Source organism: Branchiostoma floridae, chromosome 5, assembly GCF_000003815.2.
Source record: "Branchiostoma floridae strain S238N-H82 chromosome 5, Bfl_VNyyK, whole genome shotgun sequence".
NCBI lineage: Eukaryota > Metazoa > Chordata > Leptocardii > Amphioxiformes > Branchiostomatidae > Branchiostoma > Branchiostoma floridae.
In genome coordinates this window covers 14,717,004-14,744,490 of record NC_049983.1, presented here as the reverse complement: position 1 = coordinate 14,744,490, position 27,487 = coordinate 14,717,004, and the positions used below count along the sequence as shown (strand labels likewise).

Here is a 27,487-nt window from a genome sequence, read left to right as displayed (position 1 = left end):
TTGTCATGAAGAGATGTGACCGAGGATGACACCGGCTCTCAACCGTCATACAGGTCGACACTGTTAACACGTGCGCGTTTAGATAAAGGTCTTTACTAACGTTGTTATGGAGCCATTCTTTCTTTTTAAGTTAATCAAACAACACAAACAGCCTGTGTTGCCATGGGGCTACCTTATAAATGCTTCGGCAAGACACAGAGTTGTCAAAGCATAAACATGGCGGACGAGGTCTCCAACAATATGCGCTGTTTGGTTGGCCTTATGGTTGTTTTAGTCAGCATTGGTAAGCTGTTTTTTTAACGCGATTACTTGTAATATTGTCTGATCCTTCGGATACTCTGGGTCCAATAGACTCTGTATAACCTCTCTAGTGTTAGGAATTCTATTCTAAAAACTACCGTTAACACTATAGTTGAATATTCTTAATGTCATGCACCTGTATGTATCTATTGTGTGTGTATGTATGTGTGTGTCTGTGTGTCTGTGCGTGCGCGCGCGCGCGCGCGCGCGTGTGTGTGTGTGTGTGTGCGTGCGCGTCTGTGTGTGTGTGTGTGTGTGTGTGTGTGTGTGTGTGTGCGTGTGCGTCCGTGCCTACCTATGTCCGTACTTTGTTAAACATGTGCCCCCCCCCCCTCCATCAGGGACGGCACAAGGTCAGGGCTGTCTGGCGGGGTGGACTGAGTACCGGACCGCCTGCTTCAAACTTTTCACTCAGACAGGGGCAATGAGTGCAGCAAATGTGAGTGGGCTTTTTTATGTGTGTCTTCAACAGACGTTAGCTGTCTCTTTGCATCTGTGTTGTATATTCGTTCACTTCAACGTAAGTTCATTTTAGTGTGTTGACGTCAACAACCCAAATGAGTAACCCAATACAACTTCATAAGTATGCCAGTAACAGACTGCTGAAACGCCTCCGGTTAAGATATACTGTCTTTGTACGAACTGGCCAGTTATGAAAACGGTTGGTCCAGATCGAAGTAGATTCCCTTTTAGTTCTCGAGTTAATTGTGAGACCACTGACAATTTGGGTCTACGACTCGAAGTTGCAAACATCGAGGCAAAGCCTTGTGGTTAATTCTCTACGCGGCATCATGGCGACATCAATCTCTGCCTAACGCAGGGGTATTCTAACTGAATGTCTTGCATCCATCCCCCTCTAGAGTATCTGCGAAAGTTTCGGAGGCAATATCGTTAGGGTGAAGACTGAAGGCATACAGGCACTGGTACAGGGCATGGTGCTAGATCACCCAGAAGCCGACTACTGGCTCCACATGATCCGATCACCACACATCACGGGCTACTGGACCTACCTTGACGGGACATGGTAAGAGGACAATGCAGCAGCAGTGTTAAGCCCCTATCACGTATCCAAGACCTTGCTCTCGATCGACCACTTCCCAACGAAGTTCGGCGATGGGTTGGGATCCGGAGTAGCCTGGAAGCCATATTCTATTCTAGCTCTTCGCATCATATCTAAACAGAGTGTGAAGTTCCCAAATTTGATTTCTCAAAATGTATAGTAGGCCGGCGCAGGCGACTTTTAGAGACCTGTAGACGAACTTAGTAGAGAGATTCTATTGCTCACGACTAACTACCAACCATAGTCTGGAAAAGGTCGGGAGACCATCGTCGTCTATGTGTGATAGGGGCTGTATGTAGTACCTGTGTTATGTATTCACAAAGTATTTTAGCATTATATCTATGTAATAGTATATATCTAACATAGAGTATAGCGAAATTTATCTATGGCACCAGCTCACAAGATGCAATGACGAATCAATAATGTTCGCATCTCCCCCCGTCCACAATTAACAACTACGTCACATCTCCATGGAAACACAGGTTGATTGACTGTGACTTCACAAACTGGGGACCGGCCTCTGATGGCGAGACAGGTTCAAACGACGGAGCGGACTATCAGCAATGTGCCAGACTGTATGCGGATACCCAGTGGCAATGGGAGGACACGCCTTGCGGTGATTTGCACAGCTACATCTGCCAGACAGGTAGGTTTACGATTGGTTTTCTCGTTAATTTGACAGGTGGCAACGTGGTTTGTGGTTCGTTACGGTTGTTGACTCAGAATCTAAAGGCTCTTGGTTTGAATCCTTAGCAAGTCTTATCACCTTCTGCTTCTATATTTATCTCAAACCCTGCAGTATGTCAGAAGTAAACACGTATCCAAAGTCGAAGAGGTAGGTAAGTGCTAAAGTCCCTTACCTACCAGAAACGTGACAGTCTAGCCAAGGGGGTGTCAGATACAAGACCTCATTGGTGTAGTCGTGCTTGCAGGCCTTTTCGTGACGTCAATAACGGACTATATGTGTACACTTTCAGGTGATGTTATCGGGACCGGAAGTGGAAGCTGTGGAAGTGGTGAGAGCACATTCTGTCATAGCACTCATATCCGCACTGTTCCGTAACTACTTACTACTTAACCTGGTTCGTAAGGTGTTGGTGTAACAGAGCGATTCTGACTGAAGGGTTGTCAGTGGAACGTATGTTTGGAACGTACAATTGTACCAACGCAAATTTTCTATTTCAAAGTCTGAAATTTCTGTCTGTAGATAAAACAGCAAGGGTTTAGAATCTGATCACATGTTCTATTATTCTCCAAGCAGAGGTGGGGGTGGTAGAAGTGGCCGGGATTTCTAATACATCTAACCTCAAGAAATCCCGGCTACTACTACACTCCCAACCCCAACGAAACCTCTGCTTGGAGAATAGAATTTGATCCCTAGTTGCTTTACTTGCTTGAATAGCGTTTGGAAACAGCATGCCCTGCACCATCGGGTACATGCCGGGGCCGGGGGATATCTGCTACAAGGTGTCGGCGACAGTCGCGACCTTCGCCGACGCAGAGGCGGACTGTGCCTCCCAGGGCGCCAAGCTGGCCGCTCCGTACGATGAGAGGACTCACCAGTTCATCGCGGGGATGGCCATGATGGCCAACCCAGACTCCGACCACTGGCTCGGCATCACTGCTGACGACATCAACGGAGGATTCAAGTTTATTGATGACACGGAGTAAGTTTTCATGATTTTGTGTCATAGCTGTCCTAACAAACACTCAAGTCAATCTTTAGAACGCATTCTTATTGTCACGGTTGACTCGTAACAGTATACCAATTACAGCTGACGACTCAGTTAACAACAAGATAGCCAACACGTTGCATTGAGTACCATTAACGTTAGCTCGCTCTTGTCTTATTCAGGCATCATAGATTACTTTATTTGACACAACAAAATTAAAGGGACTTTTACAAGTACAGCCACTGATACAAAAAAAAATGAAGACAACTAAGACAAATGATTTTAAGATTACCAGAGTAGTACTATTAGTATATCAAAATATAACAGATACAAGCCATATTACATACATTCGTATCCAATACTAACTTTGTTGTTGTTGAGCTTTTCGCACATCTTAACAGAGTGGGACGGTGGGTGCCAAAAGGTTCTACATCATAGTAACGCTAGTTAGCCTATATCAGTTGTTTAAAAAAAATGGGTATTTGGGGATATCAAGTCGGTGGACGGTGGTTTCAAACCGCAATATTTTTCTAATCTGAAATCAACGTCCATCGACTTGATATCCCTAAATGCAATGTTTTTAAACAATGGATATAGGTTATTCTACGGATAAAAGTGAACTAGCGTTACATGGCCTGTTTGTCTCTCCCACCAGACTGCCTCAGTGCGGGTTCATGAAGTGGGCACCTGACCAGCCTGACATGTCTATGACCTCCGGGTACATGAAATCCTCAGCGGCTTACAACTGGGCAGCGGGGGACTCCAGCTCCGAGAAACACTATATATGTCAGAAGGGTAAGGATGGTTAAAACACAGAGGGATATCAGTTGTAATATATGACACGAGGGACGGGGCACATAAACTGATTTACGGTGTGTTGGTGGTGTCGGTTCTTTCTCCTGTCTGCTGGCACGCAGGGCAGCAACTTTCTTTGACTGTCAAACTACGTATGACGCTAAGTACTGCGAGTACAGAAGCAAACCTGAAATAGTAGACATGACTAGATTGACTTCACTAGAAGTACAACCTTGCTACCCCAGAAGAACACGGTGAAGACTGCGTTGACGCAAATGTCGAATTGACAGCGATGACATCGAATGGGCGCGATGGTCTCTTGAGTTTGAAACACGCATTACTGCCTTGTGATGAAAAAGGAGGTTATATATTCTCTATATATTGTGATGAAAGATTGTTCCTAACATTTCTTTTTGTTTTTATCCCCTCAGGAAATGATTACACCTGCGAACGAGGTAAGGACCATTCTAGGAAAATTCATAGAGTAGCAATAATCTCAAGTTAACAACAACCTTACTAACAACAACCCCTCGGCCTTAGATAGAAGAATGTTGCTTTACTGTTGTAACTTTGGTACGGTGACAAATAGATTTATCAATCAGACATGACACTTTTTATGGATGTTCAAAATGTGCAAACATTCCACACACGAACCCACACGACCCATTATGCTCGTTCCCAGCACATATTCCGTCTCCCCTGTCCCAGGTCCCAACAGCTGCACGGCTGAGCAGTTCGCCTGCCCGTGTAGCGGCTGTTGCCTGGAGACGGCCCAGCTCTGTGACCGGGTGGACGACTGCACTGACGGCAGCGACGAGGCCGGGTGTGACTGTAAGTCTTCACATTTTCGCACAACTCTGGTAGACTTTTATATATACTATAGTAGACAGTACCTCAAATAGCTATTTCGCCGCTGTTTTAAGGTTTCGGTAACCAACATGCAAAGAGATATGCGCTCTCATCCACAGGTTGTGCCTTTGCCACTCCTCATAAACCGACAGTTCCGCAAGACTCCAGTAGAAAAAGTAGTGGTTAACTATACATACAGTGGACAAAAGACAGTACCTCATCAGATACTTATTTCGCCACTATTTGAAGATTTAATCTGGTAACCAACATGCAACTTGAGAGATGATACGCCCTCATCATGCCACAAGTCTTGTGCTTTTTCCACTCGACATAAACCGACGTGAGTTCCTGTGTAAACTTAAATGTCCATCGATAGAGAAAAACAGTTCGCAAACACACAGTACTAGTTCAGCACATGTCTAGGTTCTTCATCTATTCCGCACAGTTAATATTCTTCACTCACTTCAGATCCAACAACGGAGGCAGCCACAACCACCCCGGTCATTACAACCACCACTCCAGCAGTTACAACCACCACGCCAGCGGGCATGACAACCACCACGTCAGTTGACGCTAACATCGTGACAACTACGGTGCCAGACGATGCTACGCAGGAAAACCCTCCCAGTGGTAGTACTCGTGCTTCGGTGACCGATGGCCCGACAACCAGCCAGCCGGGGGAGGGAGGCTCCGCCGCCGCTAACACGGGCGGGGTAGCGGTGGGGCCCGTGGTGGGCGGCGTGGCCGGGGCGGTGGTTGTTGTGGGAGTTGGCGCCGCGGTCGGAGGGTACCTGCTGTGTAAGAAGAAGCCAGTGGCGGTAGAACCTACACCATAAGAACGGGACCGCTCCCGAATGTCACGTTCCTTAGACAGATGTGAATTACAGTGTCAAAACTGCACGTCAGTGTTTGCAAAAAGCCTCCACGAATCGGAATCGCACAGAACATCACAAACAAGTTCTGTCAACCAGCACACAGCTAGGGAGCAGAGGCTGTCCTTGGTACTGTATGGCCATTAATAGGATGACGTATGACTTTCCAATGTATGACAACATAAGCGTGCTTGTGCGTGTGTTTAAATTTGGTGTCACATTTACTAGTATTACATTCTACATAGAGGAGAAAATTAAGCTAATACATGTATATAAATACGTTGGGCAAAGGATTGTTGGGCATGGTTGAAAAACGTTAATGGTGCCATTTGTGTAATATAGATCTCTAAATAGATCATTGTACAGATAAAGACATTTCTTGTAACTTTATTTGCGTACCCGCAGTATCTACAAGAGGACAGAAGAGACTCGGGAGCTATAATACGGTTGGATATACCAGGCTATTAAACTTAAGCTGTGTGCTGCATTTTGTAGATGCTGCATTTTGTGCTCTCTTTTTTCATTAAATGGATTGGATCACGATTACATTTACAATGGCTATCACTTTTGTATTCACATAAATAATATTAATATGTAGCGTGTAGTGTAAATATGAAATCAATCTTATTACAAAAGACACAGACTTGTAAGTTTGCCATGAGTCACCATGTTTACAGAACGTGTGTCGCGTCTTTAGTGGTCTGTTTCTCACCAGAGAGGTTAACTAGATAAAAACAGTTCTTTGTGATGAGGCAACTCAATTAAAGCACGCATAGATACCACCATAGTAGAATTACCCATCTTCTAATCGCTGAATAAAAGACGTGGGAATCCGTGTAACTGAATTAACTACCGTGGAACAAAACAAACCATGTGTGCGACCTTGTATACATTACAACGATACTCAACGTAAACAGTTGCTCATATACTTATTTCAACACCGGGAGAAGCATTGCTTACTTTGAATAAATAAACGAAAAACAGCTAAACGATTGTATGGTGAATCCGTAAATAGTTTATTAATCTGGTTGGTCCGTCACTGAATAAAGAGACTCTCTTTCACACAACCAATGCTTTATCCTCACAAACGTTTCGGTAGCCGTCTGTCACCTTCTTCAGGTGAAAAGCATTGGTTGCGTAAAAAGCTAAAGAGTTTCTTTATTCTGTATGGTGAATCGTTTGCAATTAGCCTAGTAATGATTTGTTGGGGTATTTTCTTCCAAACACAGGGAAATATTTGCATTATCATCATATCAATAGTCTTATAGATAGTTTCGCGCTCAGTTGGAATATTACTTGCCTTTTGTGATGAGCCACTATGATATTCTCCAATCAGAGGTGGATTCGGGCTATATAGTGTTGTTACATCTTGTGTGTACTTTTAGAGTCACAGACAGTTGGGGACTAGACAAAAAACGCACGACGTTTCTTTGACATCACTTTTGAACCCGAGTTCAATGAACTCTGGATAGAGGTCGTTAACCATCTGTATCTGTATCTATATAGCCAGTATAAGCGACCTTCGGCGTAACGCACCACCTTGTCAAAATTGATTGCGAAGATCAAAGACGTTTTCTCGTCGGACCAGTTTGGGCTACAACGTACGGGTCAATGAACCTTAGAACCCAGAACTGATCCCCGTATACTGAAGTAGATTACATGCTGTCTAACGAGACCACCGACACTTAAAATCATTCACTCTGGCTTTTAAGAATTCGATAACGAAGTTAACTTTATTTCAAAGAATGATTTTTTTCACAACTGAAAGCCCATGATGGCCAGGCCCTGGATTCAAAGCATTCGCTCAAGCTTGTAAGAATTCGATAACAAATACAACTTGTAAGTCATATTTTTACGTATTACATTTTGATATCTAAATTATTAAAAAAAATCGTCGAAAATAACACAACAGTGCCACAGTGAACGAACCCCGAATGCCGCACCGGTGCAGTGAGATACAGATCAGATCAGAACGCAGAAGTTGAGAAGTAAAACGGTATCGGAGTAGGAAACTTTTGTTCAAGGACATCACGGTTACCGGTTGTGTTATCGTAGTGTCCATGAGGAAACCTGATATAACCCTGGGATGTTATCTTGTTATCACATACCAGCAGGGAACTCCTGTACATTGGCAAGAGATGTACATGAGATATGAACGTTATTACCACCCTAGGGATTCTTCCATAGGCATGTTTACGTCAGTGAACGATAAGGTTGTTATTCCCTTGAAATAGTATTCCTTCTCGATGATTGGTCGGTTGGTTGCAGTATACGAGCATTGTCAGCCAATGGGATGCGCTTTTCCAGTCTCATTCAAATGGAATGGGGGAAACCAAAAGTTTTGTCACTAGGCAATATTTAGTTGTGACGTTTCCTTAGTAGGTAACAAAACAGTAGCCTGTGTGGTGTGTACACAATCTCTCCCTGGCCGGGGTTAATGACCCTAGGTGGCGGCATCTGTAAGGCCGGCCGCTAGCAGCGCGATTTTAGTCAGTCTAACAAAATCGACATTGATTTAGGTGACGCTGGCGTCCTAATAAGTTCTTTACGTATTGCTCTATCTTTCTACAGCATCTACATGTAACTAGAGATAACAACTCAAGTGCATTTGTTGTTGATATAAGTGAAATTTTATTAACCCTAAACAATTTTGGGTAGAAAACAGATCTTTGCAGTTCGATACTGGATTAACTAAACAAACTTAAAACCAAAAAAAAGACTGGAAAAAGGGGCTGTGCGGAATATAAATACATTTTTCACCAGATTGTGGTTTCTTTGTCAGTCTGAGTGTGATTCTTCCTAGTTTTACGATTTCAATAAATACCAACATAAAAAAATGTACGAACACACAAATACTCTGATAAGTACAGAGTCTAGTTCTTGGGACACTTTTCATATCTGACAACCATCACAGCTAATGTTGTCTTCTCATAGATTGGACAATAAATAGAATACAATAATTAATTACGATTTCCTTTGATTATACTTCGTATTTTAGTTACCATATAATAAGAAAGATGAAATGTTCAATACATAGCTCTATAAATATTACAGTCAATATTTTGTGAGCAGTCAGACTATATCTAGAACATTTGGTGATGTGAAAATTCATACTGTGCATCACAAATTTACACTGGTTATTCCTACAGCTCCACAGTTGCCTACATAGTATCAAGTACTTATCGGACTGAAACAAAACAAAACAATGCCTTAAGCACTAGATAGATTGAAACATTCTAAACAAATGTTAACAAACAGTTCGTATTTTTCAAATTTCACGCACATCAAATGTACTACCATTACTATCAAAGTCATGAAGACATGAAATTTGAAGATCAACACAGAAAGATAATGAAAGATACCAAGAATGACAATGTCAAGATGACTGTAAAGACTGGAAGGACAGCATAGTAAACTATGTAGTACTCTTGGCTAAAACACTCTCACTAAACTGTACATTTCCTTGATACACATTCTTAACACCAATACAAATAGGGTGAAAAGGGTTGTTACATTGTACAAAAATCTATGTGACATTAGTGCCATCAACAATAGATTGGTGATACTAAGGTGTTTCTATAAAACCTCATTGTTGTCACTCAACACATGGCTATTTACAAGTATGCCCTTTTACAAGTATGCCCTCTAGCAGAGAAGTACAAAAGTGCAGGAGGCTTTGCACCACCAGTTCATGGACAAAAAACATTTCCACTGCATGTAATGGGGCATTTTACTTGCTATTATTCTCTTAATGACATGTTTACAGACTTCTAGAATGGCGTGAATACATGTATACTTGTAAATTTTCATTTTATATAACAGGTCTGTGACTAACAAAATTTCAGAATTTTGTACAAAATCTTGCAATCCAATATGAATTATTATGTTTAAGTATTCAAACTACACACTTCAAACACTATCTTTGTTGAACAGATTTATAGGATGAAAACGTAAAACTTACATCACAAAAACAACACATGGTACCTTTCATACATTAATGCTATACATAACAGGGCCTACAGTATGTATATTCTACAATATTTATGTCTGTAGTATTTACAAGACTTGCCATTACATTAATGGTAAGTTTTAACTCATTTGTGTAATGATGGGCCATCGGTATTATAATAAAATCTTCAAACCAATGGCTTATTACTACTTGAGTAAGCTGAATATTAGCTTGGAACAGAGAAGTGTGATCCTTAGAACAATTTTCTTCCGTTTCAGGAAAATACAACTTAACTTCACGTGTTTTTATGATGAGGTCAAAGAGTGGAGTATTCTTTTAGTATTGGCATCACCATCATAAAACTAGAAAAAACAGTGAGAGATGAAACAGAACTGTGAAAGGGACCAAGGGGGAGGGGGGTGGCTTCACTATTGTGTCTTCACATTAATCAGACAACATTTAGACTGTTACGACATTACCAACCAATGTCTAGTTATTTGGGTTGGCTCACAGGTTGTTGATACACAAATAAAAATAATTACACATCCAGCCAGCTCAGTAAATATTATCAATAACAACACAAAGACAAAGATACATTTCCATCAAAAATTCATTAACCGAACATTCTTTGTAACTGATGTACCTGTATTGATGTGTACAAGCTTCCTGACAGTAGCACATGGCTACACAATGAAACATCTCTAAGTCTCAGGGTGTTTCAACTGTAGCATGAACAGAAACCTGTGTATCAGTGGCAAACTTATCTCTCCCCTGAGTAAACAAAAAATTCAGAAAATTCAATCTGTTTTTGTAGTTTAAATTGGACTAAAATCTAGATATAAGCAAGTGTGCATCATGTCATGACTCATAGCTTTCCTCAGTTGTTGTTTCCTGAGGATTCTCAGCTTCTGGGGACTCCTCCTGACCTGTGGTGACCTCTGACCCTTCCTCCTCCTCTACATCTGACCCCTCACTTCTGCTCTCTGACCCCTCGCCCTCCGGGTAGTACTTCTTCAGCCGAACATGCCAGGCGATGCTGGTGCAGGCGCTGACGGTGCGGAATTGGTGCACGATGTTGCGGGGAATGAAGTAGATGTCGTTGTCGTACATGCGGAAGCGTGACCAGCGGACGCCGTCCCTCCTCAGCTGGTTGAGTTTGGCCTCATCCACCCACTGGACACACTGCAGCAGTTACAGAGGGATTTTCACATTCCAGTCATTGTGACTTTTCAAGACTTGAACAAATCTGCCACAGTTTCAGAGCTTCTTCATACATTAAAAGCTATGTATCACCAAAAATAAAATCACAGCATGTCCATGGCCAAAGCAGGTCACCTATTCAGAAATGTTCATAATCTAGAATGACAGACTGTAACAAAAAATATTCATACCTCTGATGAAAAGTAGGATGGAAAAGATTTCTGATATGACCAACTTATGCAAAACACATTTTGGTGACCTAGTAGAAACAGGGAATTCCCTAGGACAAAGACAAATGCTGGCTGAAGACAGTTTAACTGCTAATCAACCATAGTTTGGTCGATACTTCCAGAGTTACGTGTAGAAAAGTGGTAGCTCAGCATACTGACCTGTGTTGTAGGTGGTTCATGCAGGTCCAGCTGTAATCTCTCTGTCACATCCAGGAAACTGTTGGCATGGAAACACACCACGTCCTTCACTTCACGGTCTGCCTGGGCCCTGCAAGACAGAGGGACATACATTTTATTATCATTCATCACCATGCCAGGTCAAAATCTACTCTTCTTTTACAACTCTCTCTTACCCACAAATTGGAGCTTAATATTGTTTAAAAGATCTTCAACAAACCACTACATATTGGTGAACGAAGCTAGGTACATAAATTTTGCCATACATTTTTTTATTTTTTTATACTGTTTTATTTTTACAAATGTAGTGACATGTTATTTGCAAAGGCAACAAGAACAGCTAGACCTGCTAATGTGAACTTAAGATTTACATGGTCTTTTTAACATAGGCCAAACATGTAGTGTGTACCCTCTATATAGGACAGTACTTACTCTTGCCCACAGTGAACGGCCTTCAGTACGCCGACCGCTGCGGTGGTTTGCCTGTCAAACCCTTGTCCCACGTGATCCGCGTGGCATTTCGTGCGGTCCTCAAACAGCACTTCCCGTGGTTCCGAGGCCCGCGGGATATACGTCAGATTCTTCAGCTCGTTCCCTCCTCTGTGTACACAAGGTGTTAAATGTTGGAGTTACCAATCACTCACTTGAAAAATACTCTCAAGCAACATGTCGGTAATTTTGTTCATGGTCTGATCAGAACTGTGTTGAACAACAAAAGGCATCTATAATTCCCTACTAACTTCTCAGAACACAGTTATTAAAGCCAAGTGAAAATAGCACGCAACTTTGAATAAGAACAGTTATAAAACCAAATCACCTATTTCATGTCCTACAATTCAATAACCTTACATGTCATTTTGTCTACAATATAGTCTTATCTTGTACAATATAGCATTACCATGAACCAAAGATCACCTTTGTGAATCTCTTAGTATGTGCCAATTTGATACAAGTGAGCACCCTTTTCAAATAAACCAATACCAATGCACATATATTATCACCCATAAAAGAAACTGTGTGTGGTCTAGTTATCCAAATAACGTTACAAGGTCATTGTCAAGTTGTGGTCCCAGGTGTACTAACCTCCGTCTCTGTTTACTGGGAGACCTGGGGATGTCAGCAGTTGGGATCATCTGTTCTCCCGGCCTCACCCACAGGATAGGGCCATCGTTACTCAGGTCACGACTCACCATCTGAGTATAGGACAGCTCCCCCCAGGGGGTGGTAGCCTGGAGGTGCAAGGATGGAACATCTCTCAACATTCTGTAACATGTCTTCAAAAATTTGGAAATATCATATTACCAAGCATAGCAGGGGTATCTTTGCTGGATGGTTTTGAAGAAAGCTTGCAGATAGATGTGCAAAAAGTAGGTGTGACAGGTTGTATAGTGTGATATAATCAGCTGCTGCCACACCGCCTGCCTGTGAAGCTTGTGACTCAACCCCCATTCATACCCTTTGGTTCCAGAAAGGACAGCTTAGCCTGGTAGCCTGGCATGGTAGACTGTTCAGGGCTCGAAATACCACCTGCATATGCACTATAGTGCAGGTGAAATTGGAGCTGTGCAGGTATTTCTGGTGTCTACCTGCACCTAACCTGCACTAGACCATGTACTGGGTTTTATACATACATGTCATATGATGTAAGTGTATGTGGATTGTTATTAGCTGCATTGAATGTTACTACCTGTAAAGTATAAGAGGAAAATAGCAATTGTTCCTGAACAATTTTAGTATGATTCATAGTTCCTAAATTCAGAGTGGTGCAGGTAAAATTTGTCTGGTGCAGGTAATTTTCAATGTTACCTGCACCAGTGCAGGTATGCAGAAAAAAGTATTTCGAGCCCTGCCGTTAGTGTTACAGCCCAGGCTTTTCCGTAACCCTTACATGGACATCAAATGAGGCTTACCTTGAGAAAAGGATTCTCCTCCAGTATGTCCAGGAAGTCAGGGAAGTAGTCTCCGACCTCCTCATCTACAGTTCCCACCAGGCTGATCTGCAGCATGGGCCCGTTACGGTACGTCCCCCCGCTGTAAGTCCTGTGGACCTGGCTGTGGAACTCCTCCATGGTCATGGTCAACATGTCCGACTTGTTGATGTGCTGCATCTTCACTGTGATGCCCGGGTGTTGGAACCTGAAATACTCCAGCAGGTCGGGGAGGTACGCCGCGCCGCCGTGGACAATCCCCATGACGTGTCGCGCCGCACCGGGCGATTCCTCGCCAAAAGTCTCCTCCAGAAACTCCCTGACGAACTTGTCCATCTCGTCCTTTGAGAGGTGCGAGATTTCGTCGGAGTAGGAGTGTACCACGGACGCCCCTCCATTGGTGTGGGTGTCTATGTGAATCAGATTGGCAAACTCTAGCGGCCTGTCCCACGATGCAGTGCTGGAGCGGATAAGTCTCTCGTTGTGCGAGAAGCTCTCCTTGTCCTCGCATGTATTTTCTCTGTCTTCCTTTCTCATGTCAAGTGGCTCTTCTTTTACAACTGGGACATCCATACTTGGAACATACTTCCTCTCATCTCTATACTCACTCATTTCTCTGGGCTGAAACACTTCACTCTTCACCATGTTGCTGCCTTCCCAAGGACTAACCTCGGCCTTACGGTCCTTCTTAGGTTTTCCCTTGGTCTCATCAGTATTGACTCCTTTGTCTCTACATTCAGGAGGAGTTCTGGAGTCAAGTGGTGTGAGAAGGCTCACCTGCACTTCTGCATCTTCCTTCTCAACAGCCTCAGGAGACAATCTCCTTTTCTTCCTGTGCCTCTTGGGCAGGTTCATGCCACCTGAGGAGCACCCGTTATTCATTGGCAAATCTCCAGTAAAGTCTGCAAGAACAAAACAGTGATGATAAGTTTTATCACACCAAAAGCATGGGTTGTTGATTTTAAAACTAGTCCAAATGCCATCTTATCATCCAAAGTACATTTGTACCCTGTGTATAGGAGTATTGAAGTACTCTTTGAAGCAACTCCCTAATGCTTGACTACTGTAAATGCAGAAATGTTCGCAGTGGATTAATGTTCACGGTTTTCGCGGTGGCTTCTTCACCGTAAACTTAAAACCACCGCGGACATTTTTCCATGGCAGTAAGAGCACAGTGCATGGTGCTACCGCAAAATTAAAACCACTGCGAAGAGTCCTTTTTCCCGCTTCCGCGAAATTAAATCCCCACAATCTTAAATGCCTTTATGTAGTACTTGTATCCTCCAACTCAAGAATGGCTGATAACTACCTGCATGAAACAAATTGTGTGTGCATTGTGTGTGTACATTAAACATTCCTTCATTATTCAAAGACAGCCATCCATCAACTAAATTTCCATTGCGACTCTCTTGAAAAGTTCTGTGTCTATCTATTGTAATACTTCTCTTCAGATTCAATCCAAAACATACTTGAAAAAAAAAAAAACCTGAACAAAAGTGTTGAAATATTCTTCTTTGTGCCTTAAGCCACAATGACTTGATTTTATAGATGACATCCACACGCGAAAAACCTGTGCCTCCAACAAGTAGAATTGGTGTTTCTTTTGATACACCATTGTGCTGTGGTTCAATTCGTAATACCAGTTTTATATTATAATACTAGTACTGTGGTTTAGCCAGCATTTTTTCCTGACTTAGTTTTGGAGTCTCCAGACAATGTCATCCATAAAATTACGTCAGTGTGGCCTTGGCTTTGGTGAGAGCATGGTGGTTAAAACCTCCTTGGTGAGAGCTTTAAATCCCCACCACTTGCGTATCAAATTACCCCTCGTGACAATTAAGTAATAAAACTTTCCCCTTAATAACCTTTACGTAAACTTTTAAATTAGGGGGAATCAATTGCGAGTATGATGTGTTATTTCTGTGGAAACGCTACAGAATAATGAAGTTGGAAACCTTCATAAGCAATGTACTACAGACCTGTAAGCTTAACCTCCGTGGTTGTCAAGACACTTGAGTCCATCATTAGAGATGTACTCGTCGACCATCTTATGGCAAACGAGTTATTTACAGACGCTCAACATGGGTTCGTACCCAAAAGATCTTGTACCACTCAGCTACTGGTAGTCATGAACGATTGGTCACAGTGTCTAGAGAGGGGGGAACCAGTGGACAGCATCTACTTAGACTTCAAAAAAGCTTTTGATTCAGTTCCCCACAAGAGGTTACTCGTCAAGCTGCACTCATATGGGATAAGGGGCCATACACTTAAGTGGATACAGGACTTTCTCAGCAACAGGAGGCAGAAAGTAGTTATCAATGGAGCGCACTCCTCCTGGCGTAACGTCAAGAGTGGAATCCCGCAGGGAAGTGTTCTGGGTCCTACGTTATTTGTTGTTTTTATAAACGACCTGCCGGAGGTTGTGACCAGTGCAGTGAAGATCTTTGCTGACGATAGCAAAATCTACAGACCGATCCTATGCAAGGAGGATCAGGAAGCGCTTCAGCGTGACCTCCAAGCTGTGGAAAAGTGGTCGGAGGTGTGGCAACTCCCCTTCAACGCTGGGAAATGCAAAGTACTCCACTTGGGAAGAGGCAACCAAAGAGCAGAGTACAGACTGGGTGGGCTAATTCTGGAAGAAACCAAAGTCGAGAAAGACCTCGGGGTGTCTGTCGACGAGCAGTTAAAGTTCCACGTTAACACCACAGTCTCAGCGCAAAAGGCAAACCAAATATTAGGCTTGGTAAAAAGAACCTTCAGTAACTTGGATGAAGTAACAGTGCCCCTCCTCTACAAATCGATGGTTCGCCCCCATTTAGAGTATGCGAACGCTGTTTGGGGGCCGCATTTCAAAGTCGACCAGAACACTGTGGAAAAAGTACAACGTAGAGCAACAAGGCTGGTCCCAACACTCAAGTCCTTTCCGTATAGTGTTAGGCTGGAGAGTTTGAAGCTACCATCACTCCACTATAGAAGAGCCAGAGGGGATATGATACAAGTCTTTAAGTTCCTCACGGGAAGGGAGAGGGTTAGTGCACAGAGTTTCTTCACCGAGAGTCAACATCAGTCAACTAGAGGGCATCGCTTCAAACTTACGGTGCCACTGGCAAAGTCCTTGGTACGTCGCCAGTCGTTTGCGGTTCGAGTAGTACAAAATTGGAACTCGCTGCCGGCTGAGGTCGTAGAGGCAGAGTCTGTTAACGCGTTTAAAACGAGGTTGGACTTATGTTGGAGTAAGAAGAGATACCACGATCGTCAGGAGGGTGACTACACAGGCGCAGCCTACTTCACCTAGACATCATCAAGGTATCATCAAGGTATGTAGCGAAGGATGCGTCTTCAGTTAAAAAGCGTGTGGCTTTCTCACGTGCGACACAGTGCAGTGAGTGCACCAAAAGGATACAACGTTTATAGGTATTTTGTAGCACCAACACTTTAATAAATGCTTGTTGATTAAAGCCGTACCGTATTCGAAACCTTCTTCTTCCCTCCTCAGGCTGAGTCGTCGCTGTCTCTGCGGTCGGGGAGCGGCAGTGGGGGACAGATCGGAGTCAGAGGTGTACGAGTCGGAGAACCTGCGCGGCTTCGCTTCCTTGTAGTCATCCCAGTACCCGGAGTTGGACAGCCGCCGGTAGTCGTGCTGAACCCGCTTACGCTTGCCAACCTGGTCGGGGGATGTAAGATTGTCTGTGTTGACTTGTACTGCGGTAAGAATGGCGGGGGAGGCGGTGCTGTGTTCGCTAGGTGGGTTAGGTTGGAAGGTTTCCTTCAGCAAACTGCAGCTCGTGTCCGCCATGTTGGATTCTGTGAACAAACAGCCCGGATTTTGGAGGTTTAATTGGCGCGGAAAAAGCGCCGCTGCCATTGGTTCAAATTGTAAAAGTCTGTGACGATTGAACAAATTCAACCAATGAGCGCTTAGATAGTGAAAAATTGTGGAAGGCGCGAAGTTGCCGTGAAGCCTACCGGGTAAACTGCTCACTACGCCTGCGCAGTGCTCTCTCCTAGCAAGTTGCGAACTTGGGGTTTTCCTTATTCTTGGTTTAATATTCTTAAGTTTCGTCGACTTTCACGAAGACCCACTGATGTCGGACGCTGGCGTAGATAAGGCCAAGCCCTCACCTCACAAGGTGCGGAAGCTGGACCCACAGGACGCCGTGTCGTCGGAAGGGGACGACAGCAAAGAGTACGACGCCGAGACCCAGAAGGCCCTCGAAGACATCGACGCCTGCCAGAATGAGATCGACGCGCTGAACGAGCAGGCGTCGGAAGAGATCCTCAAGGTGGAACAGAAGTACAACAAGCTGAGGAAGCCCTTCTTCGAGAAGAGGAACGACCTTATTCAGAAAATCCCCAACTTCTGGGTAACGGCAGTATCCTTTTGCAGCACTCTGATTGAGATGTGCGTGTGTGATTGGTGTGGCTTTGTCCATAGTTGTAGTACTACACGTGAGGACCCCTCCATTGTTGTTGGAGCGAGTCCGGCGCGCTCAAATCCATCACTGCGGTGTTTACTCATTCTTTCACCGCGCATATCGTGCCGAGAGCTTCCCTGGAGCTGCTGGGTGGGGAAATGTTCTCTTTAACACGTCTAGATTTTCTTTGATCTCGAGTGATTCGGAGTGAGGGATTGAGCAAGATGAGGAGTCATGAATTATTCATGAACATGCTGTCAAGGTGATTGGATGCTGTAGAAGGCAGTGTGGCATGTCAGGAGGAGGAGGAGGGGGCCATCTATAGATGTGATGATAAAACTGAGGCATTGAGAGGTGGTTTTATATGATTTATGCTTTTGGCAGCTTTTTCACATGATTAAACAAATGGCTGTGCACTATTATGTCAGTTTTGCTTCCAGTCTTTTTTTGGAGGAAGATGTGATTAATGCTATGTGGCCTACTTTAGTGCATTACTTTTATCATATGTACAAAATGATGGATGAAAAACAAGTAGTCACTGGATTCCATCTGGAATATTTCCACATTATGGAATCTCAACATTTGGGGCAAGAATTTGTTTCAGCCAAATTGATTTGAAGTTTCCTTTCATATGCTGAAGGACAGTCATCTTTATATTAAGCATTTATGTGGCTGAAGCCTTAAAAAGCCTTTGTCGTCATGACCTAATTGTAACTAAATAGCCTGTGCGGCAATGTTATGGTCATTGGGGTATAGGAGGTCAAGGTCACTGTCTCCAATAGGATTCCTGTGTCCAAGCAATTTGGATGATCATATATTATAACCATTGGAGTATCCCTCAAAAGCAATGCTCAACATGTGAATATATTTGGACTGGCAGTATGGCTGCATACATGATGCACATACATGGAAACAGATGGGAATTTAACATTACATGGTAATCATTGTACTGTTAGAGAAGCAATTAATTAGAGCAGGTTGTTCAATGAAACATTTGATTTCTAGATTTCATTGGTTTAGACGACTTTTGGAAAAACTGTGTACCTTCTAGTATGACATATAACCTGCAATAGTTGTTATTTGTAGTATTTTCCTTGTTTGTTGGCCTAGCTTGTACTGCATCCATCCAAAGACCTGCTACACCATTCACTCCTACAATACCATTCCCAGGTACAGAGCAAAGAGAAGCACTGAGAATTTCATTAGAGTGATTGGTCTGGAGGTAATGACCCTTCTTATGGTACAGCACATTTACAGCTTCCTTGAAATTAGGTCCCCGAACCTCATTTGTGTCAAAGAGCTATTTAGGCAGCAAGGCCTTGCAGGAGCTGTATCAAAACAGCAATTAGATATTCATTAGAAATAACACCTCTTCTGGCCTAATTAAAAGCCATTGTTGGCAAATCATCATGTTTAGATAACTACCTTATTGGTGTCTTGGCAGCTTTCCAAGCTGAGGCCATGATCTAATGACCTGCTAAAGTATCAGAAACTCATGTATCACAATGCAGTTAGTGCTCCAGGCTTGAACTAGTTACAGCAGAGTGATTCTGAGGTGGACCTGGCTATTACTTTATTATCAAGTTCTTTTTCATGATTGCACAATTTGCAGGTATCTAAGTTTGACATGTATCGAATACAGCATTCAGTGGTGGTATAGCTAGTAAGAGAATCTTTCATGCAACTTAAATTTTCAGAAGTAGAATTGTGGACAGCCTCTTCAGGTTACATTAATAATTCTGCTCATCAGACTACTAAAAATATCGCAGGAAGACTGGTGCTGGTCACCTTTATCAAGTTTACTTATGTTTCTTGTAATCCATGAATTGGGTAAAACTTTCCCTATCGCCATCTGATACTATGCATTGCCTCTAATTCTAAATTACATCTATCAACTCTGGAAGACATGAAGAAATTTTTGTCAGATCTGATCCTGTCATGTAAATGGAGAAAAATATTTGGATTGTAACAGGAAGGGAGTTTAATGAAGCTAAAATTAAAAGAAATAGATGGCACCCTCGCCGTGCTATGGTTACTGAGATTTGATGGGATTTCCACAGACACAGATCTGGTGTGTTTATTGCCTTAGCCAGCAGAAATGGAAGCTTTGCCAAGTTTGGAGAGCTAATTCAGGACATAGGTGATAAAAGACAATGGTCCAAGTTTAGATGAAGCCATATGTGCTAGAGAAAGTTTGATGATGAGGTTTTCATTAGGGAACGGGTTTTCTGCGCGTGGAGAATATGCGCGTGAAAAATTTGCGCGTGAAAAATAAAGTTCCTGAAATATGTCAGAAAATGTGCAGCAAGGAATTCTAAGGCAGAAAAATTTGAACCTACGATATAATTTCCCATCTGTTACCTGAATTTTGGGTTTGAAAAAACCCTAATTTTTAGATCCCTTGGGAATAGGTTAATTTGCATATTTTGAACATTTCAAAATCACCTAAATTTGACAGAAATACATGGAAAAATTACTCATATGAGGTTTTATATTGTAAAATGTAACAATTTGAGGCTTTTCTCCATTTTAGAAGCTTCATTTTCTCTTTTTTGAAGAAGATTGTTTCACGCGCAAATTTCAAACTTTTTTGCGCGTGAAAACTTAACATTTAAAAATCACTTTAAAATCACTCAGATTGAGATTTTGTACTCAAAAATGCAACAATATGATACTTAATTCCATTTTGTGCCATTTTGTTTGAGCCTTTAAGTATAAAACTGCAGAAACTTTTTTAATCCCTTGGGAATCAGTTAATTTGCATATTGTCACGCGCAGATTTTTCACGCGCAACTTTTCACGCGCAACTTTTTCACGCGCACAAAACCCCATCCCTTTTCATTACATGGTGCTCTATCTTAGTTCAACATCAGAAATAACTTTTCTATAGAATTACTAAAAGTCTGATTCAGAGGTTGTAGTAGTTACCTGACTTCTGTTTTGGGCAGGTCATTCATAGCTATACAGTTTATAACATAGTTTTATTGCTTTGATTCATTGTAAGCATCTGAGGCCCACTTTACATTACGCTTTTCGCGTTAGCGGGACTGGCGTTAGCGGGACTGCGTTAGCGGGAGCCCCGTGTAAAGAGAGTTCCCGTTAACATAGTCCCGCTATCTTCAAATTTTTTCCCGTCCACTCCGAAGCGTACGCCCGTAGGCTCAGCGGGAGTCCCCGACAACTTAAAACTGTGTATAAAGAGAACTTGTCGGGCTCGCGTTAGCGGGAGGTCAGGGTTCAGCGATTAGCATAAAGCTAATTTGTAGAATTCTGCATCACACAGTGTGCCCTGGACAAACTTCTGCCAATAGGTCGCCAGTAACCTTACGTAACTCCAAATCGTCTGGTTGATAGGATCGCCACCTCGTGCCAAAGCAAGGGCAGCGGGGTAAGCAGGGTGAATTCTAGCTGGGCGACGTCCCATCAACATCTCCCTGTATCTCAGGCGTCTCCTGCGCGCTAGCCTTGCTCCCCGCCCCATGTTCGACATAACGCGAATGAGACGCGTAAAGAAAAACACCTATTAACACGACGAGCAACAAATGTGGTGGCGGCTCTCCCGCCATATATTTGATCCGCGCCTTATGTCACAGTGGGTCAGGTAAGGTCACTACAACATGCCATAAGCACCACGGGTGTCCTGCCATATTTCCGGGCGGTGTGTTAAGAGGTCCCGATAGCGGCGTCCCGACAGCGGGAAATTTCACCGCTGACGCGAAAAGCGTAATGTAAAGTGGGCCTGAGTCTGAGTTTTGCACGTTAGCACACCTCTGTTACATTGCTAGTTGCGGATGATTGCTGGGTGTGTCAGGTGTTGTTTATAAGGGTTTAGTATTCCACAGCCACCACCTTGTATAGAGGCCCAGCCCAAGTCTGGTTCAAAGTAGGTCAGGGATACCTGGCACAGTGCCAGCACAGTCTAGGAACTAATGAAACCAAACAACAGGGCCCAAAATAGCTGTCCCCTGGCCTCTTTGGGACACAGGTGGCAATTGTTTTCAGATCAAACATAATACCAAGGAATAAAACCATAAATATTGATGGTTATGCTTAATTTGGAAACATTTTTAGAATCTTGAAGAACAACACATGGAAATACATGTATTAGTTCAGTATGTTTAGCCAACATCACAGGCTTTGTGTACAACTTTGGTCTATTAGTATAATTAATGTATTTGTTTGGTTTTCAGAATGAACTTAAGCATGCATTTTGAATCTATTAATATCAATTGTATATTTAAATCAACTTGTAGAGTTTTCGATAGTTCTAGTGATGTGAAATGTTATAACACCATTCCTGCTGTGTATTTGTCTGTCCCTACTAGTAGACCAATATCAACAACATTGCCCGAGAGTCTGTGTAATGTACTTTGTCATATTTGCCAATAAATAGATAAAATAAAGTGTATATTTTCATGAAGTCAAAGTCAAAGTTCCTTCCCGCGCCTGATGGCGCATAGGGTGGTGCCCATCTCCGTTTCAGTAGCCCCGGGCCACACAACTATGTGCAATCACAACAGCAGGTGGCTAGTCCACTGGTAGTGGTGTGTGTTGAACTTCCATACTCTTTCTCAAATGCTGAGTGCTAAGCAGAGAAAGCAGCATGTGCCATTTTAAAGTCTTTGGTATGACTCGCCCGGGGATCGAACTCACGACCTACCCTGTAGTACCGAATGCAAGGCAAACACCATTTTCATGAAGAATAGACCATTATAATGTACACATACTACTATCTCTCACAGCTTGTTGAATTGTGTATCACTCAAGCTGCTGTAGATTACGGACTTGTACCGAGTTGTTCCTTGACCCTGTGCCCAGTTTGTGAACCACCCCCAGGTGTCTGCCCTGCTGACAGAGGAGGATGAGGAGTGCTTGCACTACCTGACCAAGCTGGAGGTGGAGGAGTTCGAGGACATCAAGTCAGGATACAGGTGCTCACCTGCCACCTACTTAGGGTCAGGAGACTTACAAGGGGTTGTTTTGTTGTCTGAAAATTTGGAACTTTCCAGCCAGTACAAAGTAGATAGTATGCTCAGATAGTAGTAGTGTACCTTAGGGTACCTGTGTGTGTACCCAAAGGATTGTGTTTGCAGTGAAGATTGTCATTAATTTTTTCAGTTACGCTTCTTCAAAGTCATCATTCACACATAATCAAAGTCCTTTTCGTCCTGACAGACGCTCTGTTCACAGCCGATGGGCCCGTCTGTGAGCAGGGCTTTCCACAGGTCACACAGCAGAACTCCGTTGTTTGACATGGTTAATGAATGAATAATATGATAAATAGAACAAAGCCAAATACATTTACCACTGTCTTTTTACCACCCACAGAATTAAGTTCTTCTTTGATGACAACCCTTTCTTTGAGAATGAAGTCATTGAGAAGGAGTTCCACCTTGGTTCCTCAGGTAAGTACTCTCACCTCTCAAATAAACGTACCGGTACGTTTATTTTTTTCCGCCTCAAAATCCACCCGGTACGTCCTTATTTTAGACGGTACGTTTATTTTTTTTTCAAATTGGGGCTTTCTTTACTAACCAGGGACCCCAAAAATATTGAAAGTTTGGTATTTTCTGCCCATATTTCCGCTGTATTTTTGCTTAATATTCACTATTTTTCGGACGAGGCATCGCGGATTTTCATGCCGCTAGCGCTATGACCCAAACATAACTAGGGATGCGTACCGGTACGCAGGACCAGTTCTGGACTTGCAAAAACGTTTCGGTTCAGGTCCAAAAATACCGGAACACAAGTGATTCGGCGCTGGACTCGTAAAAAAATATATCCTTTTCGTTTTAGACCATCTTTAACCTTCCAAAAATCTTGAAATGTTGCGCTGAACAAAGACGAAAACATCGAGGTCACATGCTACACACACAGTCGCTTACTTCCGTAAATTCTCTATCAAAACACAGAAATTAACCACCAACCAAACAAATTAAAAAGTTACCAATACTTTTCCACTATTTTTCACCCGTAGTCAACTTGTTTTAATGTTCCAGCAACGAAAAAATCATTCCAAAACAAAGCATAGCGTTCAATCGGCTCGAAAAGATCCGCCATGTTGGATTCATCAACTCACGCCGAATCTCGCGGTAATGCGCGAGAGAATCATATATTTTCTGCAGTACCGGTAATTTTTCGATAGGGGGCAGTGTCTATGACCTTGGTTTCTGCAACATTGAAAATAGCACAAGTGGTGAATAAGGTATTCTAAGTTGGACTGTTTCTTCAAAATGTTATTTTGTAACAATGATTATAAAATAAACTTCTTTTTTTATTTCTTCAGCTTTTATTTTCATTCATTTTTTTACTTTTATTTTAATCTTTGTTGATGGTGTGACACTCAGATAAAGAAAATATGTGCAATAAAATAGGAATTATTCTGTTCATTATTTATACAATTAACTGATATGGTAATAAAAAAATTAAAAAAATAAAAAATAACTGATATGGTACTGAGGCATAAATAAATAAAAAGAGCCTACCTGCTTATCATCTTCTCTTGGACTGAAGTAGCATGGGCACAGTTTACATGTCAATTTGGTATTTTTCCGGGGGGTACTTTTATTCCAGGGGGTACTTTTATTAGATTTTGAAGATTTGTCCGGGGGGTACTTTTATTCCAGGGGGTACTTTTATTAGATTTTGAAGATTTGTCCGGGGGGTACTTTTATTCCAGGGGGTACTTCTATTTGAGAGGTGAGAGTATCTGTTCATGTGTAACTCTCCATCCAGGCAACTTCTGTATCATAAACAATGATGTAAATGTATACTGTGGATTATAGGTTGTAAAGCTGTATCATGTTGAAATTGATCTTCTGATGTCTTCCATCCTGTTGACGTTCGGAATGTTGTTAGATGTTATGAGAAAGTCTTGAAAGTTTGCCTTTATGTTAGTGTTGAGAACATGACATACACACATGTATACATTTTGTAAAAGATGTAAAATATAGATAAACAGTGCTGAAATTTGGTCCATCCATTCAGTGTCGTTATGTGGGAACCTTCTGCCTTGTTTGTTTTCCCTCTCTCTGTGCTATAAACCCCCTCCCCCTCCCCACCCATCCTGACTGAACCCAATCCTGTGTGGGCTGTCCCTTATGGAGACTATGATCATGTAGGTGACCCCGCCTCCAAGTCATCGGAGATCAAGTGGAAGGAGGGCATGGACCTGACCAAGCGGAACAAGGAGATCACCAAGCAGGGCAGGAAACGGCTACACGAGGAACCGCGCAGCTTCTTCTTCTGGTTCACAGACAACACAGACGCCTCCTGCGACGACATCGCAGAGGTGAGATGGCTGTCAGGAAAATGGTTAATTCTTGCAAAGCTCTGCCAGAGAGGAAACACTTACTGAGACACCTTTCTATTGTGATTCTAATGTATGACTGAAGGATACACATGTGAAACCCAATGGAAACACAGGGTGATACATGCAAGAAAAACATATGCTGTTAACTTGGTTAATGATATAACTTTGCTTGCAAGTTGAAAACTTAACATGCAAAAGTAATAGATCTATATAATCTGTAGTATTTTCAACACATAAAGTGGCATATTTAGAACATTTTTGGTGGAATACTGAGTTTCCATGCCACAAAAATGGATTTGAGTGAGGTTGTTAAGTGAATTTTTCTGGTCTTTCTGCCGGTGATAAAAGCCGAGCATGTGGCCCAACCCTCTCCAGTACTATCTGGTACCTGATGTGGAGGTAGAGGAGAATGGTCTGGATGATCCCAGGTAAGAACACACTCATGCTTATCTATAGACCAATTAGACCATCTTTTCACTCTATACTAATGGTAATGCTTCATGTAGGGCCTCGTAACTAAGTCCTGTGCAATATAACTTTTAGTTATACACCACTGGTACCCGTTTTACATTGTTATCTCTTCCGTGTCTCAGCTGATGAAGATGAGGATGCGGTGGTCGACTCAGTGGTGGTCGTAGATGAAGAGGATGAGTTGGATGAGGATGATCATGAAGATGATGAGGATCATACTGAGGAGGGACTGCAGGTCCTGGATGATGCCCATAGGTGAGGAGAGTTTGGGGAGGGAGAGGGGGATGGAGGTGTGCAGTGATCTCCTGTTTTTCTTGTGTTGTCATGGCAACATGCTTGAGGCATGTTTAAACAACATAGCTTTGCCGTTATTGAGTGCTGCTCATAGTGCTGCTTATAGGTGCATGGCACAGATGAGTTTCATTTGCATGAATGTGTAGAAGTGGCAGTGTAAATCTGACAGTTACCATTTCAAAAGCAGGGGATCATATCATATCATCAAAAAGTGCTGTTACAGAATCATCATAGTATATCTCCAAAGTAAAAGTGTTAGAATGGTGGTAGTCACCCTGGAGCAAAATATTGGTTTACTATTAAGTTTTTCATGAAGACAATAGACTCATTTCCAAACTATGGGACGATTGCCTCATGATAGAGCATGTAGGGAGAAAATGAAGTCGAGAAGCAATTGCAATAGGGTCGCCAAGTAGAAGTAGATTTTGGAGTGAAGCTGGAGTTTGAAAAGGGGTTCATTAGAAGGGGCTTGTGCAAGAGTTTCCAGTGTCACTGCAGCTTGAAAGATGCATATCATCATGAACTCCATTTTTCTTTCTCTTCCAGATGATGACCTGGAGGGTGAGGAGATCTATGAGGAGGGTGAGGAAGGTGAGGAAGACACGAATGATGGAGAGGTGGCAGGAGGAGATGGGGCAGAGGGTGCAGAAGGGAAGGTGGCAGCAGCGGAAGGTGAGAGGGGAAGTTGGTGGTGGTAACTCTCCCCCTCCATCCTGTCTGCTTGCATGGCACACGCAGCACAAGTAGTGCAGAGCTTGTCATCCATACATTTCTGCTTGGTGTATAGTTATTTTCTTTGCACAATTCTACAACTTTTTCGTCGAAGAAAACATTTTCTTCTAGAGCAACATCTGAATGATTTTTACACAGCTTTATCTTCACCGATGTATAATGTGAACCTGTCAGAACTGCCCTGAGGTGGGTGAAAGACGTTCACAAAAACTTCGGTGAAAATAAAGCCGTGGTTGGGTAAAAAGAGTCTCTTCAGTGAGATGCCAACCTGATGAAACTATTCAGAGTTGTGCAAAAATGAAAATTGATATTGCATGGATAAGATTACTCTACCAACATTTGGAGACAAAATCACTGTCATAGTGTTGTGGAAACAATCTCTTTGTGAGAACACAAGGTCATTGCCATATTGCCACCATTTTGTTTATCAGTTGCTATATATTCTACAGCCAACCACGTCACAGCCATTCCTGCTGCCCCACCCCATCTCCTGCGGTATATTTTGTGTTGAATGTTTATCTCATTTTTGCATGTTTTGATAATGCTTTCACCAAGTGTGTTGCTTTGCAGCAGTGTTATCTGTTACCCTTGTGTCCAGTGATATGTCTCAGCAGATTTCATCTCCCAGCATGAAATTGGAAGGTTTGGGTTGCTTTCGTGATAAAAAGACAAAAGCAATCCAATTTTTTTCTTGCAGCCATATCATATAACTCATATAAAAGTATATTAAAGAAAATTCAGGTCATAGTGGTAAATGTTGACACGTACATGTGAACATTGGCACACCAAATTTGTATTTTTGACGGATTAGCCAAAGAGGCTAGGTGGGCGTCACTCCACGATCAGGGAAAGTTGTGTAAGGTGCCTTTTCAAGGGCAAAACGCAGAGGGCATGGCAAGTACCGGGGACATGGCCAACCTGGGACCTCTAGACTCCGAGCCCAACACTTTACCAGTTATGCCACATAAGACACCACCTAGTATATTAATCATCACATACTCTGTGACATCAGTGATCGCTGTCTAGTGAAGGTAGCCTAAGGGAGCTGATTGCCTGGTGACTGCCATCCTCCTACGCAGGGACATCCAACAGCCAAACTGCCTGTCTGGATGTTCCCTGCTCTTTCAACCGTCACCCTTAGTTCCTGACCGCCCTGCTTATAAATATTGATGAGATTTCCCCTATACATGCTAGACAGCTTTTGAAAACGGAAAGCCTATTCTCTGATTG

The 27,487-nt window shown here is 42.7% G+C and overlaps 3 protein-coding genes across 4 annotated transcripts in view; 2 read left to right on the top strand and 1 right to left on the bottom strand.

The window, feature by feature from the left end:
* The first annotated feature begins 200 nt into the window (after nt 1-200).
* Nucleotides 201-6,043, top strand: LOC118416767 (macrophage mannose receptor 1-like). Its single transcript, XM_035822002.1, has 10 exons — nt 201-283; nt 642-739; nt 1,161-1,324; nt 1,843-2,006; nt 2,338-2,376; nt 2,763-3,027; nt 3,689-3,828; nt 4,260-4,283; nt 4,537-4,659; nt 5,146-6,043. The coding sequence occupies exons 1-10, from the start codon at nt 217-219 to the stop codon at nt 5,511-5,513; spliced, it is 1,452 nt and encodes a 483-aa protein (XP_035677895.1). The 5' UTR covers nt 201-216; the 3' UTR covers nt 5,514-6,043.
* A 2,128-nt stretch (nt 6,044-8,171) lies between these two features.
* LOC118416808 (lysine-specific demethylase RSBN1L-like) lies at nt 8,172-17,100 on the bottom strand. Of its 2 annotated transcripts, XM_035822065.1 has the most exons (7): nt 17,000-17,100; nt 16,499-16,837; nt 13,016-13,935; nt 12,189-12,334; nt 11,538-11,705; nt 11,088-11,196; nt 8,172-10,680 (listed from the first exon to the last, which is right to left on the bottom strand). In XM_035822065.1, the coding sequence occupies exons 2-7, from the start codon at nt 16,827-16,829 to the stop codon at nt 10,357-10,359; spliced, it is 1,998 nt and encodes a 665-aa protein (XP_035677958.1). In that variant the 5' UTR covers nt 16,830-16,837; nt 17,000-17,100; the 3' UTR covers nt 8,172-10,356. The 2 variants fall into 2 exon arrangements, with proteins under 2 accessions (XP_035677958.1, XP_035677957.1); XM_035822064.1 differs by lacking the exon at nt 17,000-17,100 and having other exon boundaries at nt 16,499-16,941.
* The window catches only part of LOC118416210 (protein SET-like), a 10,803-nt gene continuing 389 nt past the window's right edge, over nt 17,074-27,487 (top strand). The window contains exons 1-6 of the mRNA XM_035821292.1: nt 17,074-17,406; nt 22,267-22,379; nt 22,777-22,853; nt 24,555-24,782; nt 25,354-25,486; nt 26,028-26,197. Coding sequence (XP_035677185.1) covers nt 17,119-17,406; nt 22,267-22,379; nt 22,777-22,853; nt 24,555-24,782; nt 25,354-25,486; nt 26,028-26,197 — 1,009 coding nt within the window. The 5' untranslated portion in view covers nt 17,074-17,118. The remainder of the gene's footprint in view (nt 17,407-22,266; nt 22,380-22,776; nt 22,854-24,554; nt 24,783-25,353; nt 25,487-26,027; nt 26,198-27,487) is intronic.

Bases quoted from the DNA above. Each gene is read 5' to 3' on its own strand.
- LOC118416767 (XM_035822002.1), top strand. From the start codon at position 217: ATGGCGGACGAGGTCTCCAACAATATGCGCTGTTTGGTTGGCCTTATG. The intron at 1,325-1,842 runs GTAAGAGGACAA...ATGGAAACACAG, and splicing joins ACCTACCTTGACGGGACATG to GTTGATTGACTGTGACTTCA. The intron at 2,007-2,337 runs GTAGGTTTACGA...GTACACTTTCAG, and splicing joins CAGCTACATCTGCCAGACAG to GTGATGTTATCGGGACCGGA.
- LOC118416808 (XM_035822064.1), bottom strand. From the start codon at position 16,898: ATGGCAGCGGCGCTTTTTCCGCGCCAATTAAACCTCCAAAATCCGGGC. The intron at 12,335-13,015 runs GTAAGCCTCATT...TTGCACCTCCAG, and splicing joins AGGAGAATCCTTTTCTCAAG to GCTACCACCCCCTGGGGGGA. The intron at 11,197-11,537 runs GTAAGTACTGTC...TCTGTCTTGCAG, and splicing joins GCCGTTCACTGTGGGCAAGA to GGCCCAGGCAGACCGTGAAG.